General features: G+C 50.2%; 7 protein-coding genes across 7 annotated transcripts; 2 read left to right on the top strand and 5 right to left on the bottom strand.

Moving 5' to 3' along the window:
- Positions 1-470: 470 nt before the first annotated feature.
- Positions 471-3903, bottom strand: Triagg1_1154 (uncharacterized protein; the record flags this gene model as incomplete). The annotated part of the gene is made up of 2 exons (XM_062895193.1): positions 471-3770; positions 3835-3903. The coding sequence occupies 2 exons, from the start codon at positions 3901-3903 to the stop codon at positions 471-473; spliced, it is 3369 nt and encodes a 1122-aa protein (XP_062759493.1).
- A 1159-nt stretch (positions 3904-5062) lies between these two features.
- On the top strand, positions 5063-5620 carry Triagg1_1155 (uncharacterized protein; the record flags this gene model as incomplete). The annotated part of the gene is made up of 3 exons (XM_062895194.1): positions 5063-5306; positions 5373-5443; positions 5507-5620. The coding sequence occupies 3 exons, from the start codon at positions 5063-5065 to the stop codon at positions 5618-5620; spliced, it is 429 nt and encodes a 142-aa protein (XP_062759494.1).
- Positions 5621-5786: 166 nt separating this feature from the next.
- Positions 5787-6671, bottom strand: Triagg1_1156 (uncharacterized protein; the record flags this gene model as incomplete). The annotated part of the gene is made up of 3 exons (XM_062895195.1): positions 5787-6284; positions 6354-6549; positions 6640-6671. 3 exons carry the CDS (start codon positions 6669-6671, stop codon positions 5787-5789), a joined length of 726 nt encoding a protein of 241 aa, XP_062759495.1.
- Positions 6672-6924: 253 nt separating this feature from the next.
- Triagg1_1157 (uncharacterized protein) lies at positions 6925-7572 on the top strand (the record flags this gene model as incomplete). The annotated part of the gene is made up of 2 exons (XM_062895196.1): positions 6925-7275; positions 7336-7572. 2 exons carry the CDS (start codon positions 6925-6927, stop codon positions 7570-7572), a joined length of 588 nt encoding a protein of 195 aa, XP_062759496.1.
- A 292-nt stretch (positions 7573-7864) lies between these two features.
- On the bottom strand, positions 7865-8396 carry Triagg1_1158 (uncharacterized protein; the record flags this gene model as incomplete). Its single annotated transcript, XM_062895197.1, has 2 exons — positions 7865-7958; positions 8089-8396. 2 exons carry the CDS (start codon positions 8394-8396, stop codon positions 7865-7867), a joined length of 402 nt encoding a protein of 133 aa, XP_062759497.1.
- Positions 8397-9113: 717 nt separating this feature from the next.
- On the bottom strand, positions 9114-11886 carry Triagg1_1159 (uncharacterized protein; the record flags this gene model as incomplete). The annotated part of the gene is made up of 6 exons (XM_062895198.1): positions 9114-9478; positions 9560-10272; positions 10355-10837; positions 10911-10988; positions 11048-11567; positions 11832-11886. 6 exons carry the CDS (start codon positions 11884-11886, stop codon positions 9114-9116), a joined length of 2214 nt encoding a protein of 737 aa, XP_062759498.1.
- Positions 11887-13575: 1689 nt separating this feature from the next.
- Triagg1_1160 (uncharacterized protein) lies at positions 13576-17367 on the bottom strand (the record flags this gene model as incomplete). The annotated part of the gene is made up of 5 exons (XM_062895200.1): positions 13576-14717; positions 14949-15579; positions 15630-15922; positions 16185-16395; positions 16450-17367. 5 exons carry the CDS (start codon positions 17365-17367, stop codon positions 13576-13578), a joined length of 3195 nt encoding a protein of 1064 aa, XP_062759499.1.
- Between the last annotated feature and the right edge of the window lie 1958 nt (positions 17368-19325).

Below are 19325 nucleotides of genomic sequence, written 5' to 3' on the forward strand. Positions count from 1 at the left end.
CCCCCCCCCCCCCCCCCCCCCCCCCCCCCCGCCGCCCCCCCCCCCCCCCCCAAAGGACCAGAAGCTGATCCAATAGTTTTTTTTGGGAGGTTTCTGGGCTTACCGTCAGTTATTGAGTGCGAGAACGGAGTTGTCGTTGAGTTGATTTGTCGACTGATGCATGTTGTGTACTCCTACGGAGTATACTCACGAGATTTGTGTTCAGTATCTTACGGGGTTAGCACAACTGTTTCTTAAGCTCAACGTTGTTCTACTGTAGAAACATGTCTTCCCCCCATCACAATAGACGCGTGAAGCAAAGAAACGCAGAACTAGAAACAAGAAGCGTGAAACAATTTATTGTCTCTCTAAACCGTCACTTTACAAGTCTCTTTCTCTCTATGTAACAATTTTGCTTTTTACTTTATTTCCTTCATTCTTCATGAATGAACAAACAAAAATTCCCGAAACGCATTCCAAAGCTTCTAGAATCAAGCCTCGACGTTCTCGAAGAAGAACGTGGGCTGGCCAGGGACCGCATGATCGGCAACGGGCACGGATATCTCCACCTCCTTACCGTCTGACAACTGAACGCCCTTCTTGCCGCCCTCCTCAACCACCAGGACATCGAGGACCGACAGGCCCGAAGTTCGCTTCAGGCCGGCCTGCATCTGGCTCAGCGTCTCCTTCTCGTCAAACGCCAGCTTCTGCTCCAAGACGACGGTGGCAGGCTCGCCGGCCTGCAGGCGCTTCTTCAGGCTCTGGACAAAAGGCATAGCCTTCTTCATCTCGCCCAGCTTGCCGATGCGGCCGTTGAGAGCCTTGTCGTCGACAGACTTGGCCGCGGGATCCCACAGCTCCTTCAGCAGGTCAATGTACTTGGCCTGCCAGGCAGGGAACTTGGCCGCCACGAAGATGGTCAGCTTCTTGGGCTTCTTGGGGTCAAACGCCAGCTCCTTGCCCTTGGCCTTCTTCTTCAGCTGCTGGCCCTCGGCGGAGTTGATGTTGGAAGCCGTGTTTCGGACGTACTCGCGCTTGGCTGACAAGGCGGCATCGACTGCGGGCACCTCAGGGAACTTGGCATTGTGGATGGTGGAGTCCTTCTTCAGGACCTCCAGCCAAATGTACTCGGACCAGTGAGGGGCGATGACGGCCATCAACAGGGCCTGCAGTTCAATGTATCTAAAGACCAAGTCCTTGTGCATCTTGATGCCGCCAGCCGTGCAAGCCTCGCGGTAGAAGTCACGGGCACTGGTCAATTCGTACAGAGCGGCCTTTAGGGCCAGCTTGTAGTTGGTCAGCCCGTACTGCTCGATGGCCTCCTTGGCGCAGGCGTTCAGCTCGTTGTTGAACAGGCCGTCCTGGAAGTTGTTGATCTCGCCGGTACGCAGCTCGTTCTGCTCCTTGACCATCTCCTCACACCACTCACGCAGAGTGAACAGACGCAGAATGTTGTTGTCGGCAACATCTTCCTCGAAGTTGGCATCGTTGACACCATCACCGGCATCGGCCAGAGCGATACGAGAGGCATCGGCACCGTACTTCTCCACCATGTCCTTCAGGGTCATGAAGTTGCCAGTGCTCTTGGCCATCTTTTCACCGTTCAGCATCAAGTGGCCGTTGGCTCGGACACCGCGAGGCCAGTACTCGGGCGGGAAGATGGCCAGGTGGATGTACAGGAAGAAGGTCAAGTGGTTAGGGATCAGATCCTTGCCGGAGCTTCGCAGGTCCAGAGGGTAAAAGTATTCAAACTCTCGTCGCATGCTCTCCAGGGTCTCGCGAGGGATGCCGGAGCTGGCAACCACCTCGTCCGACAGGTCGCGGCGGCAGAAGATTGAGTCCCAAACCTCGTCAGTCATCTGCTCAGCGCCGATGTTGCCAAGGCCCTTGGTGCGGCCGAACAGGTCCTTGTGCAGGTAGTGAGCAACAGTGTAGTAAGCCATGTAGATGGTAGAGTCACTCAGACTCTCAACCAGGAACTGAGGGTCCCAAGGCAGCTTTGATCCCAGACCAAATGATCGAGCACAAGCCCACTGGTTCAGCCAGTTCAGCACACCCTCAAAGCCATTCTTGGTCTCGGGAGCCCAGGTCTCCAGGCCCTTTCCGTCGGCATTGTCAACCCACTTCAGGGCAGTGTCCCTCCAAGAGGGCTCACCGTAGTCCAAGTACCATTGGTCCATCAGCGAGACGATGCAGTCATCGCCGGATCGGCTGACGACCTTGCGCTCGGGCTCCGAGTAGGCAAAGGCCAAGCCGGCCTCAATCAACTGAGCCCTGACCTTGGGCTTGGCAATCTCGACCTTCTCGCCCTTGAAATCGCCAACCTTTAGGATACCCTGATAGAATCCTTCCTTGTAAGCCAGCTCCTTGGCCTCCTCCAGCTGCTTGGTGTCCTTGGGCGACCCAACCTTTAGCTTCTTCACCAGGAAAGGTGCGCACAGGTCGCCATAAGACGGGGTCTCGATGATGGGATGGATCTCCAGCTCTGCCCACTCCTTCTGGATTCCGTAGTACCAAGGCTTCTTGGTCAATTCAATCAAGGTAGCGTAATCGTCGGGGCTGTCTGATGGGACAGAGGTGACGACACCGGTACCCTTAGTGGGCAGGACAGTCTCCATGGGCAAGACTCGGACACCCTCCGTGTGCAGAGATAGAGGGGCGTTGACCAAGGTTCCAACAATGTCGGCGCCCAAAATCTCAGCAGCCTTCTCGATGGAGCCCTCCTTGGCAAAGATGCCCTGGTAAGCCATGTTGCGAGCAGCTCGCTCGGTGATGACAAAGTAATTGTTCTCATCAACCTTGAACAGGCCGTAGGTCAACTTGGGGCCGATAAAACAGCACGTCTGTCCGTACATGGTCTCTGGTCTCAGGGTGGCAGGGACCAGGAAGACATTGGCGCCCTCGGGGATCTTCCCCTTGAGGGCCTCAGCAGCCTTGGGATTCCACTCCAGGACCTTGAGCTTCAAGGCAGTGTACTCTTGAGGGTTGACTGCCTCTCCTTCGGAACGATCGTGGTCCATGCAGGGCTGGCCATCCTTGATAGAGTAGATGGTATATCGCTTGCCAAACTTGATCTTGTTCAGCTCCTTCAGTCGGTTCATCTGCCAGCGGATGAAGGCATCGTAGTAAGGGTTGGCATCGGTTGTAATGAATGATCGTCGCCAATCGATTCTCGCACCGAAGCTTGTCAGATCCCTGATGGCCAGGGGAGGGAAGTACTTCAACCAGTACTGGGAATCGGCAAACTTGTGGATCTCTTCGGTGGGGATTCCAATGGCCTGCATAATCTGGAACTGGTACTTCATCTTGACCGTCTTCGCGTTGGCCTTGCTCTTGTTGGTCGTGAACTTGGTGACATCTTCCTTGGCCTGCTTGACAGCAGGCTTGGGCGCCTCCTCAACAACGGGCTCATCCTCCGCCTTGTATTCGGAGAAGTCCTCGCCGAACAACTTGATCTCGTTGACCAGCTTATCCGCACAGGCCTTGATAGGCATACCGGTGCAGTGGAAGCCCATGGGGAACAGCGCCCGCTTGCCCTGCATTCTAGCCGTGCCCGCGGCAAACTCGACCTTGGTAGCCGAGAAGGTGTGGCCGGCGTGGAGGGTACCGTTCATGTAGGGATAGGCCATAGTACCGAAGAACTTGGGCTGCTTCTCTCGCAGCTCGGCGGGCGAGATGGAGTGGAAGGGCACTTCGGTAGTCGTTGGGGCATTCGTCTCGAAAACCCGGTCCTCTCGCCATTTTTGCTGATACTTCTTCTCGACGACGATCAGGGAATCGCGCTTCTCTGTCTGGGCAGACGTTAGCAGATGCGGCCAGGGCAATAATAGACAATTCAAGATTCTCTCTGCATACTCCTTTCAATTCCTTGGTCTTGGAGATTGTCAGGGCCTCCACGGCCTTTGCTGCCGCGTTGGTCGACATGTTGGCAATTCTTGGTCGCTGACAAAGAAAAGAAGAAAAGAAAAGTTCCTGGGGATCAGAAGAATAGCCCAGGGAGGATTGGCTTTCTTTTATGCTTCCTTCCCACAGCTCTGCTCTCTTTTGACTCACTTGCGCAGAGAGAATGCGTCAAGTATTTTCTCTGTTGACTCACGGCAAGCGGGATGTCAGACTAGAAATAAAGATCAAATTCGGAAGATTAGCGGGATAAGATGGTACCCCTCAGTTAGGGCGTTGGTTTGGGCACTAATACAGATTTCGTACATATGTATATCAACCCGCCTTCTAGCTAGCAAGTACCCGGAGGGTTAACTACTATACCTACCTGTAAGCAGGACTATTTAGGCCCCTGCCTGTCGTACTAGAGAGGCGGGTTTTTTATCCGTATCTTGTGGCAATGCGTGTCCAACCATCTAAACTTCTGCCCTATAATAACATGATTATACAGGGTAAAATGAAAACAATTTTTATATGAATAGATTAGCCTGTAAACAGTTTAACCAAAAATTTTTTTATTACTTTAATATTTGAAAAAAAAAAACGGCTAGATATGTAAAATGACTAGGTAGCTAATGGAAAATAATAAAAACGATACATTAAAATTGTATGATATATTAGACAACCTAAGCGTTCTATAGTTGTTATTAGCCAACATCATAACCCTGGATATGCATTGTCACACAATATGGGCTATGTTCCTGCCTCTTCAGCAATGAGAGGCGGGGGCTTGGCCGGCCTGTTTATTAGTCAACCCGCCGGTAAGCTCAGATCAGCCAACATTCCTTCATTGTCCAGTCTAGGCATCTAAACTACAGGTCTCATTCTAAGCAGTCTTCCGGGGTAAAACAGCTTTGAGTTTCAGTCTGACGCAGGTCAATAAAAACGTGGTTCTGTTGCAGTGGTCATGTACAGAGGCCGGAGACGTGAAAAGTGATCGCGGGGCAACTTTTTCTAGACGAAAATTGTGGCGTTGCTGGCGTGGCGGTGTTGTGGCTGCCGGCTTTTGCAGGCTCTCGTTGACAACTTTTGCTAGCTCAACGGCGTCATCTACCTACCAACTCGTATGCTCTGCTATCTCAATTAGTATCTCCGATCTTGCCTGCAGAAGAATCATCCTTACCGCAGGAATCTCACATAAGAAATGTTTCCAACCCTCGTCAGACGGCTAGCCCAATCAGCAAAGGAACCCCTGACCAAGAGGATTCCCTTGACTATCGCAAACAATCCTTTCAAGGCTCGCAAAGTGTGGCCGCCCGACTTCAAAGGATTGACCCATCAGCAACAGCTTCGGTTTGAGAAGAAGTACAAGCGTCGCATAACCCTCGCACACCATTCGCCACGATGGCAGAAGGGCGTCAAGTATGCGCAGCTCGTTACAATTGCAGGTCAGCTAGCCCTTTACAGTGGAGTACACCATATAAGAGATGCATCATAGCTGACTACGAGGACAGCCGCGTTGGTATGGTTGCTTTTCTATTCTGAATTCGAGTGGTGGGGACAGCAGTATAAGCCATCAGAAGAGGTTTGTCACGGAAATAATCATACTGATTCATTTGACTTCAATACGCTCACACGGAGCTTTTAGTTGCGAAAACACTACACCAATCTCTTTGGCGTTCTGGACCCTGAGAAGCGATACGAGCGCCGGAAGGACGCCCCAGAAGTAAATCCGTCGTCGAAAACCCCCGAGTCGAAATGAGCTGTAAGATAACGGAACTCTCCGATGTATGTAATATAGTACTCGTATATATGTGGCGTTTGGCGTAATACCCATGTTGGGCAAGGGGGGAGACAAAGAAATGTATGCATATGCTGGTCATAGTTCTATCCGATCCACCTCTTTACATGCCGTAATCGTATAATCATTATACCCGCCCTGTCCAGGCAAAGTTGCCTCCAATCCCCATTCCCGATCCAATCGTGCTCCGTCCCTCGTTTACCGGCCGTTTGGCGACGGTTCCTTGAGCTCTGACGCCAGCGACAATGCGATCTAGGCTCGTTTCGATGACGACGCCTCCGATAATCATTTCTGATAATGTTGCGTGTAAAGTTTCAAAGTTGAAGATGAGGTCTAGCTCGCAGACATTTTCAAACAACTTGTCGAGTGCCTCGACATATACTTGTATCAAATCGATCAAAGCAAGAGGCGATTCCGTCGATGTCGAGATGACGATGAAGTAGAGGGTCGCATAATGGCGGTATGTCACCAGCGAAGGCACGTCGCTCTGCTCCTCCGTCGAGCTATGCGACGTGCTGGAAGCGGCTAGAAGAGGAGGCAGCGGCAAGAAGTTGCAAGAGCCAGTCGGCCGATTCGACACGAGGGTGAATATCTCGGAGATCAGGCGCTGCTGAATGCTCGTGTCCTGTTTGACCACGTTGAATCAGTATCCCATCCTGGTTATGCGCATCAAAACGACGTGGTCGCAACTCACCAGCTGCGTGTAGAACTTGGTAAGCCGAGGCTGGCCCTGGTTATTGAAAACCAAGAATGCGCTGATCATGGCCGCGAAACGAGGCTCATCATCGCCCAGAGACCTTGTTTCTGTTTGGCGGGATGTTGATGGAAGAGAAGTGGTGGGGCCGATACAGGTGACGGCGTGCTGAGAGCTCCAAGTGACGTTGCTAAAGCTGCGTGACTAAGCAGAAGGAACCTCAGGATACCTCCAAGGACGAGTGAAAATAGAGGCAGCCAAAGTCACTCTGCGTCCCCGGTCGTACCTCGAATGCCGAGCCCCAAGTATGGGGTACATGCTGTGACGAAACCTTTCGGTCTCCAATTGGCTTCCCAGTCATTCCCAAGATCGAGCTCAAAGCTTCTTCAGCTCTTCTCTCTTCTCCTCACGCCCTCCACTTCAGCCAGCCGGCAATTGGCCATCTAGAGGATACACATTATCCCACAGCCCATCAAAGCTTTTGAAAAGCTCGAATTGCGCAATTACATCTCCGATCTAGAATCCCGTCAAATTCAAAGCAGCATCTTCTTCAACCCCACCACCGAGCACAATGGCATCATCAAGCATCTCAAGACAAGGCTTCAGCCTCCTCGGCCGAGCAATGCGCACTCCAAGAGCCGTTCCCGCAAGCTTCCGCCTCATCCCCAGCGTCTCGCGCGCAGTTGCGCCTTCCACGCCTTCCCAGCGACGACAATTCTCGGCTCACGCGAGCTTGCGCAAGGGCATCATGCCGGATACCTCCAATCCGGACAAGGCGGCCCCAAAGACCGAGACGACATTTGCCGTTGCCGAGCTCTCCGATGCCGAGTACAACGATCTCTCGGACGAGTACTTGCACGATCTTCTTGAGAAATTCGAGACTCACCAAGACAACGGCGCCCCGATTGACGTGGAATACTCAGTCAGACTTGCCCCTCCACTACTCTCCCACGATGCAATTCACTAACCACCTCCCCAACAGTCCGGCGTCATGACCATCACCGTAGTTAGCAAGGGCACCTACGTTATAAACAAGCAGCCTCCGAACAAGCAGATCTGGCTGTCGTCGCCGTTGTCCGGTCCCAAACGATACGATTTCTGCGTTGCCAGCGAGGGCCAGGGAGATAAAGAGGGCACAGCATTGGGAACCTGGATATATGCACGCGACAATTCGAGTTTGGACGAGCTTATATTCAACGAAATCGAGGTTGACCTGTAAAGCCTATGGAATCGTGGGAGGGCGAGAGCTGGCATTGCAACGCGAGGCGTGGAGTTATAAAGGTGTTTGCGCCAGAAAGTTATAATAGAGGTTGACCAGCGAAAGTCGCAAATGATGTATTCCGCTCTGTAATATTACAACAACAAAAAAAAACCCCCCAAGACAGCAATATTTGTACAATTGTGTTTCAATTCCTTCGTACACTTCTGATTTTCATCAACTCATGTGCTACCTCTTGGTATCTTCAGCCCATACAAATTTCTCCTCTCGGATGCGTCTCATCTGACAAATTTCATCGGAGACAGAGCCCCATGCTCTTGTTGAGCATTGCAATCGTCATATTGTAGTGCTGCATCGCATCCTGCTGCAGCTTTCTTGTCTCGGGTCTAAATCTCATTAGCATCCCATCAGACAACGACTTCTCATCTCTGCCTCATCCCATCACCACCACTATTGAAACAAAGATTCCTAGCAGCTGAAACGAAATTAAATCAAACAGCAAATATAGTCACTTACTTTTGCTTTATCTCGTTCAAGGCTCTCTTCCAGGTCCTCAACCCCCACGACCGATCCAGCCGCACCCGAATCAGATTCTTCAAAATCTTGTGCTCCAGCCCCCTCTCCTTAGCCGCTGCCTCCAAGAACCACACCGTCCTCTTGACTCCTTCTCTGTCCAGAGCCGCATCTCGCTCCCGGAACGCCGCCCGGAGCTGGTCCCGCACCACGTACCGCGCCGGCGCCGAGTACTGCACCGCTCGGAGGAGGCCCCGGTACAGGTGCCGATATGCGTGGGTGATGTCTAGTTTAGGGGTTGTGGTTATCATGATGCTGGCGTTGAGTCTCTGTGTGCCTGAGTCTTCATGACTCTGTTTTCCAAGTCGTCACGAAGGGATTGGAGTTGTGTATAAAATGAAGCAACTTCAACACTGCTTGGAGCCATGCGCTGACTTTTACACTGTATGGTTCTGATTTTTTGCGCACGGAGGCCGCAGACCTATTCCCACCACAGTGTGACTTGCGCATTCCTCCATTCCCCGTGTACGTTGTATAAACAATGGATCATGTAAATCATCAAGCGCTACCAAACGCATCGCTTATATAGACTGCTATTTAATAGTGCCAGTACAGGATTCACACCGATGCCTTAATCTCCTCCATCAGTCTATTCATTGTCAAAGTACGAGCTGTCCAAGTCATTACGCCGCTGACCGAAACACGCAGCAGTTTGTGATACGTTCTCCGTAACTCCTGAATTCTCTCGAGAGTCTCTATTTCCCCTCACTCGTAGCTATCATTTGCTCCTGCTCCTGCTCCTACTCCTTCTCAGCACAGACTAGATCTGTGCAATTCATGTACATCTTATGTACTAAAACCAATGTCCTTTTGCCAGCAAGTAGTCTAGGCCAAACTGCGTATCCAATGAAGCGAGAAGCATGACACTATACCCTCGCTCCGCTGTCTATATGCCCCAAGAAAAAAAACCAAAATGAAAAGAGAAAAGTCTATAGGGGGTACTCCAGAAATGAACATAGCAGCCCATCTCAATTGCCATTACGACCCTCATCTTCCTGCTGGCCGAGTGGAGTATATCGCCCTTGTCCACTGCTCGAACTGCCCGAACGGCCACGGTTGACGACCCTCGATAGCCATCCGCTGATGCTTCGGTCGTCACCACCGCTCTGGGGCACGGGCTTGTTATCATTGACATCAGGAGGGTCAAGAGACAGCCCTGGAATGGGAGTCGTCGAGCGGAACGGTGTACGCCCTGATCCAATGGGTGATCCACCCCGGATAAGCGACCCGGTTTCCGCATGAATGGACGGAGTGGCCACGGTGCTAGCATCGCCAAATATCGAATCCATGTCCTCGAGGCGTACTCCACAAGTCTCTGGGTAAATGAAGTAAACTAAGCAGGCTTCGGTTAGCAATTGATCAGGTGTAGGGAAACGTCGTGAAGCGCAGAGGCTCATCAATGCTCGTCACTTACCAATAACAAAACTGGCCACACAGAAGAAGGCGTGGACAAGATACAGGCGCCATTTGATCCATTCTTGCAAAATCGGTGTCATTTCACCGACTAGCCAGTTGAAAGCCCAATTCGTAGCAGTCGACAAGCTGGCACCCTTGGATCGAATGCTCAGAGGCAGGATTTCGGGAGGGTAAAGCCAGGGAATTGGTCCCCACGAGTATCCAAAGGCAGCATTGTATATCATGACGAACAAGACCACCAACCTGGGAGTCCACTTGATATCGAGATAGAGGAAGTAGGAGATGAGAGACAAGGAAATAGCCATGAAGATGGCTCCGGTGAGAAGAATCATTCGTCGGCCCCATCGATCAACGAGATACCACGGTGGAATGGTGGAGAGGAAATAGGTGATGCCGTTCAAACCAGTCATGAGGACAGCATCATGGCCAACCCAGCCGGCGGATTCGAAAACATACGGTGCGTAATAGGAGATGACATTGATGCCGTTGAGCTGGGCAAGACCCTGGGCGGACATTGCGATAAAGACCCGAGTACGATATCGCCGGAACATCTCAGCGTACGAGCGTTCGCCCTCTTGACGCTGAAGAAGCACACCCATCTTGATTTCGCGGTACTCATCGCGTGCCTTGGTATTATGAATATCACCACCACCGTAGAGGTTGGCAATGACAACCATGCCCTCTTCGTCATGATCGTTGTCCAGGAGCCATCTGCAAAATATGGGGGTTAGCATTTCGTGACTGGCAAAAGATAAAAGGAGCCCGTATTATAAAGAGCGGAACGGTTCCTTACCTGGGCGACTCCACAATGACCAAGCTTCCCAGTGCCAAAAGAGCGCCCATGATACATTGCATCATAAGCGGAATGCGCCACGACAAGTTACTCTCAATAAAACCACAGCCATAGTCGACCCATACGGAGGTTGTGTAACCGACGATGTTGCCAGAAAACTCGATACACGCGAGTTTTCCACGATTGTGGGGTGGGGAGATTTCGGACTGGTAAACAGGTACGATGGTGGAAAGCATACCAACACCAAAACCAGCAACGATTCGTCCAAACATCATCATTGGCATTGACGTGGCGAGAGTCTGCAATGCTCCCCCAACAAAGAAGATGCAAGAGCCATATAAGATGGTACGGCGGCGGCCAATGATGTCACCGACGCGGCCAACAATGAGGGAGGATATAAAGGCACCGATTTCGAGGATGGCAACCATTGTCCCTACCTCGGCTTTCGAGGGGTGGTTGAAGTAATCGATGAAGTACGGGCCTCTGTTAGAGTAATTGTCAGTTTTCATCCATCAATTTACTGTTGCGCAATGGAAGGAAAAGAGTAGAAGCCTACATAATAAGGCCCGACATGACGCCTTGATCATATCCGAAAAGAAAAACTCCCAAAGACACGAAGATGCTTGTAAAGTACCTATCGCAAGCGTTGTTAGCACGACCAAAACCCCATCACGTCAAGGACGGAATTCGTACAGCAGGGGCTTGCCCGTAAGGCCGTGGATGGAGCCTGAAGAGCCCGCCATGATGGAACCGATACAGCGTTGCGCTCGAGACGGCGGTCGATGACGAACGTTGGGAATCTCTATGGCCTCTTTATCGACGAACGGAGCCGGCGAAAACGAGTGGGCGCGCCGGTGCGGCGACGGGTCGTGGATCCGAACCTTCTTCTGCGACTTGTACAACGGCTTCGACTGTCGGCGCTGGACACTGGCGAGCAGCTCGTTCTCAATGTCCTCGGGCAGCTGGATGCGGACCGGGTCGTTGTCGTCGCCGTACTGGTCGCCAATGTCGCCAGTGTCGGTCCAGGACGATGTCTCAGACTCGGACGACGGGCGGTGATGAGGGGCGCCGTATCCCCTGGTGGAAAGGAGCGATGCCGATGGCGAGTCTTGGTCGTCCTTGTCGAGGTCGGAGCGTGAAGGGAGCGTCCGGAGAGGGATGTTGGAAGGGAGCCGGGTCGACGTTGGAGGAGGAATGTTGGGTGGTTTTGGGGCTGATCAGCAGCAGCACCCGCCTGCAGGCTCTTGACTTCTAAGGGCGCGGAGAGCAAGGGAGCAGATGAACAAACGAGTGTTGTCAGACCAAGTATGGGGTCGGGTGACAAAGACAGATCAGATTGGCGTCAATCAGAGACGGTGATGTCTTGGTAGAGCCAGCCGACTGGAGTCAAGCCGAGCGAAACACCTTGGCGGCTCGGAGCTGGGGGGTGCCGGGCAAGGTACACGGGCAACGCGGGAAAAGTACAACAACGGTACACTCGATAACCAGCCAGAGACGGGCAAAAACAGAAGCGCGACAATGTCCTGGCGCATGTACAGCTCCGGTCCGGCAATGCGGCGATGCCTCCAGCCTGGACGCAGATGACCCAGTTTCGAGAGCCACGAGCCTCACGATACGTCACTGGGGGTCCGTTTTTAGTGCGTGTGGAGTTTCGTGGCCTTGCGACAGATGCACGATGGAGCGAATGTGAGGGGAGGGGGGCCTTTTTGGGGGGAATAAGAAGAGCTGGCAGACAAGTTTTTTTTCCAGGTAGCAGGCGAGCAACAGGGGACCCCGAGTTGGATGGTTGAAGCCTTGGAGAAGCGAGAGACAAGAACGAGACAAAAGACGGACGCAGCAGAAAGGTGGAGATGGAGAAGGAGAAGACGCAAACCGTCAAGCGGCGGCTCTGTGGCGCGGCAGTCCTGGTTCCAGCTGAAAAGGAGGCGAGGCGTAGCAATGCAACAGAGGACAAGAAAGTGAAGATGCCATCCGTCAAGTTGGAAGAGGGATTGATTGGGTTTGAGTAGAAGAAGAGAGGAAGAGGAAAGTTGAAGGAGCGAAAAAAAAAATTCAGGTACAGCGGTTGATTAGACGGATTCAGGGAACATTGAAGCCCCGAGATGACGACGTGCCTAATTTACAGCGCTCTCGCCCGCCAGATCCGCGCGATAACGCGCCTCTCAGGGGCAGCAATCAGAAACTTGCGCCTCACCTGGTGATGAATCCATCGGCCTGCTGAAGCCACATTCACCAGGAATAAGTTAGGCATTGATTTTCAATATACATTGATTCTTTCGAATACATCCTTACGACTCTAAATTGGATCAAATGAAAACACGGAAGTGTTCAAACTACAAGGACACAGGAAAAGAATAACAGGATGGACAACCTTCAGCAAACTGATAAGCAATTGGGTCAACCTCCTTATTTTGCTCCTACACAACGCGCCTCGTATTATTGGCGCCTCGAATGGCAAAAACCCCCCAGTGATCAACAGGAATGCCAAGCGCTATTCCAGCCTGTAACCTCACGTGCATTTCCGCTCAATCTCAGCTGTGGGACGCCGACGTCAGACGACATCCTTGGCCAAGGTCCAGCGCCGATCTTCTCACGACTAAGCGGGCGAGGCGCAACCATCAACAGGTTTGAAACCTTTGCGAGAATCCAACTCTTATCAGACGACTCTATAACATGAACCTGCCAGGTGACGGATAGGCGGTTAGGTACTCGAGATGGCGCGGTCACTGGTACTCAAGGTACATAAAGCTCAATTCAGTCGGCTTACAGTCAGTCCAGCCATGGTTAAAGAGGTCCCGTTCAAACATGTCAACCTTTGCTGTTGAGCAGCAGAATATTCAAGTTGTTGTAAATCAAAACGTTCGAAATTTAGCCAGCGACGCCCAACAATGTATCATAGAGCTCAGTAGACCAACTACTGTTACCGTCAAGGCTGACCCCGGCCTCGGCTCGGTGGATGTTAAAAATTCCGGAGCACACATCGGTGCCGGGGCGGATCCGTACATATATGAACCCGGGATGGCCGGCTGGTGCAAATCCATGTTAAAATCTATGGATGCAACAAAGATGAACGTAGTGCCGTTTTGTAGATTCTATGTGTATGCCCAACAGTTTTTAAAGAATTCTTTTTTCCACTGCTCCAACTCAAAGAATACATGTACATATCCATCCATATGGGAGTTGACTTAACCGGATGAACTGTAGTGCTCTATAACGATATTTCACGCCAGCACCTTGTCCAACTCATCAATAGCAAACTGAAAGCAGGAAAATCTTCCATTTCTGGCCCGACATGCGACAAATTCATCATAAACTTCCATTGTAGATGGTCGGTACTCCTGGGGGAGCCATAGCACCCGCTGTTTGCCCCTCATAATCCACGTCCCAATGCTCGATACCGTAAATGCAGACAGCGTTCTCCTCATCAAAGCTCGTTGGGTTGGCGGAGTCTTCATGCAGTCTCGGTAATCAAAAATACGCAAATCGGCTTGAAGCCGCAATTGAGGGTATCGAATAGTATCGTGAAATATCGGCTCGAAGAAGTCGTCAAGAATTCGTAAACATGTGCCCGTCTGCACGTCGTAGATTCGAACAACACTGGATTCCAATGTCAGACCAAGCTGTGTACCATCTGGTGAAAATGCCATAGCAACGCATTGGTCAAAGAGGCAACCAAATCTGGCCTTCATTTCATCTATAGTATGCCGAAACTTTTCACCTGTGGATAAACGCCATATGTGGATCATCCCCCGATCCGAGGCCGCCATAAGTGTATCATCCGATGAGATTGTCAATCGAACAGACCTACTCACCCAATCATCTGAAAGTTGTGAATCAATTACCTGTAGATTCACACCTGAAAGAACATCCCAAATTTCAAATTTGGACGATGCCGAAGACACAAGTCGCTTGCCATCTGGAAAGAATACCATAGAATAAATATGTCTTTCTTGCGTAGGTTCAAACTCCTTCAAGCATATTCCAGTGGTTGGGTCGTGGATGTTTATGACACATCTTTCCCCGAAATACGACGATGCTATTGCAAGTTGTGTGCCATCTGGCGAAAACACAGTTGCGCAGACTGTCCTTGTGTTCATAAGTGTGTCTAAGGGCCCGTCATTAGACACATCCCATATTTCTATATCGGATAGAAACATTGACACTGTGGCCGACATGCCATCTGGGGAGAGTGCGGATGCTTCGCAGCTTGGGTAAAGCTTGAATTGCTGCAGACACTCGCCTGTGGCATAATCCCAGATCCCGACATGTGCGAGACCAGACATTGTCATCACTCTAGTAGAGGTCACCGAAAAATTCAGATCCCAGAGATGGTCGAGTTGATCGATTTTCAGAAGGCATGTGCCTGTTTAAGTATCAAGAATGAGAATCATATCCCTTCCCGATGGCACTGCAAACTGCGCGGCATCAGCTGAGAACTTCGGTTTACACCGAGATGAAGTGTTCATTTTGAGATCAGGAAGATGCTGATCTGTAGTTGAATTCCAGATATGTATTCGCTCATCCGTTGCATTTTCTACACAGGCGAAGTGCGTTCCATTTGGTGCAAATGCAGTGCATCTACACGTAGTCATACCGATGCCGAGATTGTGTGTCTTCAATTGCATCCTTGTGCCAAGATCCCAGGTTCGAATAATATATTCGCGGTGTTTGTCTCCGTAGCTTGCAGCTAATCGTGTACTGTCCAATGAAAATGCCAAGCTGTGAACGGATGCATTAATTCCGAATGAACATCCATGTAGCCATGTCAAGGCCGACAAGTCGTAGATCTTGACTAGATTAGATGATCCCATGGCTAGAAGTTTGCCGTTGGGTGAAAATGCTAGCAGCCGAAAATCACTTGAGCACTCCAATGTATGCAAGCGTGTACCTGTCTCCAAATCCCAAGTGCTCACTTTTCCAAATGCACTCGCAGACGCTATCAGTGCTCCATCCGGCGAAAATGCTAGGTCAAAGCATGTGGATTTTTTTCCTTCAAGGGATTGAACAAGTGCGGTCCATTCTACCGGCATCTCTGGTTTTGTTATAATCCACTTTGGCACCTCAGTCTCCTCATACATCTGCCGAATTATGCTGGAACTGGGACTAAAAATGAGTGCCGAGCTGTAGACTTGCAGAGGTGCCAGCTCGATTCCAACTTTATGTGCGAGGACGAAACGAAAAACATCTTCTATAAGGTTTCGCATTATGTATTCCTCTCTTATTGACTAGGCATTGGTTAGGATCTGTTTGTCCTGATATCAAAAGGCTCACTTACCAACTTCTTCAAAACCCTAACAATCCTTGCGGCATCCCGCATCTTGTTCATTAAACTGAGTGCCTCCAACCAATTCAATAACTTCTCTTTGAGGAAATGGTGAACGATGCCATTGTCCTTTAAACTCAGCATACATTTCTCTCTCTCCAGATCATTGACGGCTTTGAGATGATCCACCCAGTATACACAGGAGTATCTCGCATGTTTTAGAACATCTTTATCTTCGTTCAGTGTATGTTCTTCGACAAGGGCACCGGAATAGCGTAGATTATACATATCTCGACGTAGAGTCGCTGATAAAATGTCCAATGACCTCGAAAATACGGTATAGTGTTGGCTTCCGAGTCCAGAAACGAACATGTTGTCTTTGAGCAAGAAGTCTTGAGCCGATTGGTGCACAAAGAGTCATCTCTCACAACTAAAAAGATCCACATGAGGCAATCATCTCCTCAAGTTCTTCTCCGTCGAACTTGTTCTCAACCTCCAAGAGAGATGCCAATTCCATCAACGTGATTGGCCTGTATAGGACAGAAACCAGCCTAAGAATCCTCTCACACAAGTCGGAGTCTTCTGATGTGCGAATTTGCTGCGGCGTTCTTTCATAAATAGGAACAAGATCGGATGGAAATTCCTCCATCTTCTTCAATACGTGCCGTTTGCGCACTGAAAGTTTCAACAATTCTTTGCACACCAAGGCAACCCACAGAAAAGTTCCTTTCGCGTTGTCGGTCAAGTAATTCCGGATTATCAGCTCTGTCTTTTCGTCCTATTTTTTTACGTCTCTTAGTCGAGCTGTTTTATGAGTAATATAATGCTTAACGGCTTCGGAGACTGAATGCTCATTCAGTTCGAGGGAGAATCGAATGTTCTGTGAGATTGTGCTCAACTTCTCCTCAATTCCATCCCAATTTCGACTGGACACGATCCATTTAGCGTGAGGGCCTATGGATTTCCCAACGATCAGATCAAGTAGCCGCTCTAAATCTTTTTGGCATTCATCAAGCGCATCAATCATAAACACCTGGCCTTCTAGGCTAGGGTCTTTTAGAAGCTCGGTGAATATTTGGGATAACACGACCCAGGAATTGGTATCTTGGAACAATGCTGCCCCCGCTTGGTCATATTTCTCTTGAATGTGCGAGAGAAGCTGCCGGTTTGTATCCACCAAAAGGTAAATGAGGCCACGCAAGACAGCCGTCGCGCTGTTAAGTCGTGGATCCGTAGCCTGGCAAAAGAAGTAGCATGGCTTTATGCTCTGTCGTTGCAGTTCATCAATGATGCCACACAGAAGCATCGTCTTCCCTTTTCCGGGATCTCCTTTGATCCACAACATGTGGTTTGCCTTCTCATCTCGCCAAGCAATAAAGTCACTATGCTTTATAGCCCAGTCATGGGCGCCTTGTAGAAGGCCGCCATTTGTATCTTCGATTCGAGATTTATCATCGCGGGGATCAGTGACTCGGAGATCCTTTAGGCATCGTTCTTCTTTTTCGCTAAGGATATGCTTCTTGATTGTCGGCCAGATGTCCTGCATTTCGCCTCGGAGCACCTGACTCGCAGAATCAAGCTCGCCGAGTCGCCCCCGGATCTCCAGAGCATTGAATATTCTTGAATCTTCCTGGACAGTCGCCTCAGCATTCCGAATATCATCCAATTGGCCAGTCCAGTTATCAGCCTTTATCATGTCTCTCCAGATAGCCGGTCCATGTCGGCGGTAGTAGCGACACACGCTCTTCATTTGATAAAGTAGAAGCTTCTGATACAGATTTATTGGGCATAGTCGGAAGATCAGGCTCGGCAGACAAATGTTCTCTGGTGTCTTTCTTCGGATCTGCACTCGGGTGCTTTCCTTTCCGTTCTTTCCAGAAGGGCGGCATTCTTCTCTGGAAACTGTTGTAGCACAGAAAACAAGAGTACGGTAGGTGGCCGATAGAAAGATGATGATAATTCACGAGACTGATTAATGTCTGTATGTGTGAACGGATCTGTGAGCCGCTTAGAGGTACAGCCTCCTCACCAGCTGGGCGGTGACCGGTTCGCTCAGGTTTCACAAGCGGGTATCAATTGGTCGATAGCTTTCTAGCAAGATGCACACGTTTGCAGCCGGCTCAACCAGAGTGCCGGCAGTCCTTCCATGTAGAGACCATCAAATAATTCGCAGATTTACCAGGTATCTAAAGATCAAGATCAAAGATACCTCCATGTAGGCTTATCAAGCATTAGCGGAGCTACCCTAGATAGGCGAAGCATTTTGTTCGATTGGATTGCAATCAGAGACGTCCTCTTGAAGAAATAAACACTTTGGGATATTGTCAGCGATTTATTGGACGATGAAGCACGTGTGGCTGTAATTATAGTGAAACCATGTCGATGCACTGTTTGTAGGCATTCATCTTCGGCTCTTAAGTGCAAGCACCTTCAAAACCATCAACAGGAGATACAATTTCGAAGAATTACTACCTCTACACCTTAGGGAAACCAATGCAAAGGCTTCATAATAGTAAATAAATCAGAACCAAGCACGTGATCCGCTACAACAGGCGCCCAACGCCTGGAACATCTTCCGTAGTATAGTGGTCAGTATGCAAGCTTGTCACGCTTGAGACCCGGGTTCAATTCCCGGCGGGAGAGATTTTTTGCCCATATGCTGTAATGGCATATCTTTTTTCAAAGGCCGATAGGGTGCTATCGTGCTCTGTTACCCTTTGCGCACATATTCAACTCAACTAGGCACTATGGTGCAGCAATTACACGGAGCGTATGGCCCGGGATATTGGGCCGCCTGGACAGGTTTTACAAACTCCAATACCAATGATGAGATACCCTCACTGGTACAGTAATGTCCGCTGTGGATCTGGTCTGGTCGTCTTTCTTACAAGTATTATATTACAAAGTATGGTGAGATTTTTTACTGCCAAAGACAAGATAGTCTTCATCCGCTAGGGATTTCGGGACTGTGAGCACTCCGCAAAGCGAGAAACACGGATGGTACTCGGTATAGTGAGCGACGGAAACAAAGTAGGCGATTGTTCCGACGATCGCGAGTGCCGCTCATCGATCAGGCAGGGAAGCGAGAGCGCAATTTTAAAAAGAAAAAAAAGAAAGGAAAAGAAAAAACAAGGTCATCCAACCACGGGACGGGACCCGCTTAGCTTGTCGAAGCAATTTAATCGTAACACACGATTCACACTAATCAGCCGGAGACGGGCCTCATTTATAGGAATGGATGTTGCAGTTTGAGCCGCGAATGGTGTACTCGTATGCACAGTATTCGCACCACAGGTTATCGGAGGCACGCAACTGGACGCAGTACGCCTTCGTATTCTATAAACAATTATAGAGTGTAGGAGTCGATTTTACGACAGTAGCACATGACTGGAAGAAGGATGAAATTGCCATTTTTAGCAATGACGGAGTTCTGCAGAGAAGCAGTTCTGCGCTCTGTCTGGCCGACGGAGCCGCTGTGGAGGATGCAAAGCCGAAAATACCTACGCACGGCGCTACTTGGACATGCATGAACGTGCCCTGTGCTCTACAGGAGGACTTTGGTTGGAAGTAAGCCGGGATGCTGATATGGCAAGACTTTGTTCTGCAGAGTTCGTGTGATGCTAGTGTGCATGGAGGGAGAAGCTCAAAAGTTCCCATTGGTTCGCTAAAGGGGGTTTGAGGGTGTTTGTGCAGGAAGAGCGAGAAAAA

Source organism: Trichoderma aggressivum, assembly GCF_033847375.1.
Source record: "Trichoderma aggressivum f. europaeum strain CBS 100526 chromosome Unknown scaffold_003, whole genome shotgun sequence".
Lineage (NCBI taxonomy): Eukaryota > Fungi > Ascomycota > Sordariomycetes > Hypocreales > Hypocreaceae > Trichoderma > Trichoderma aggressivum.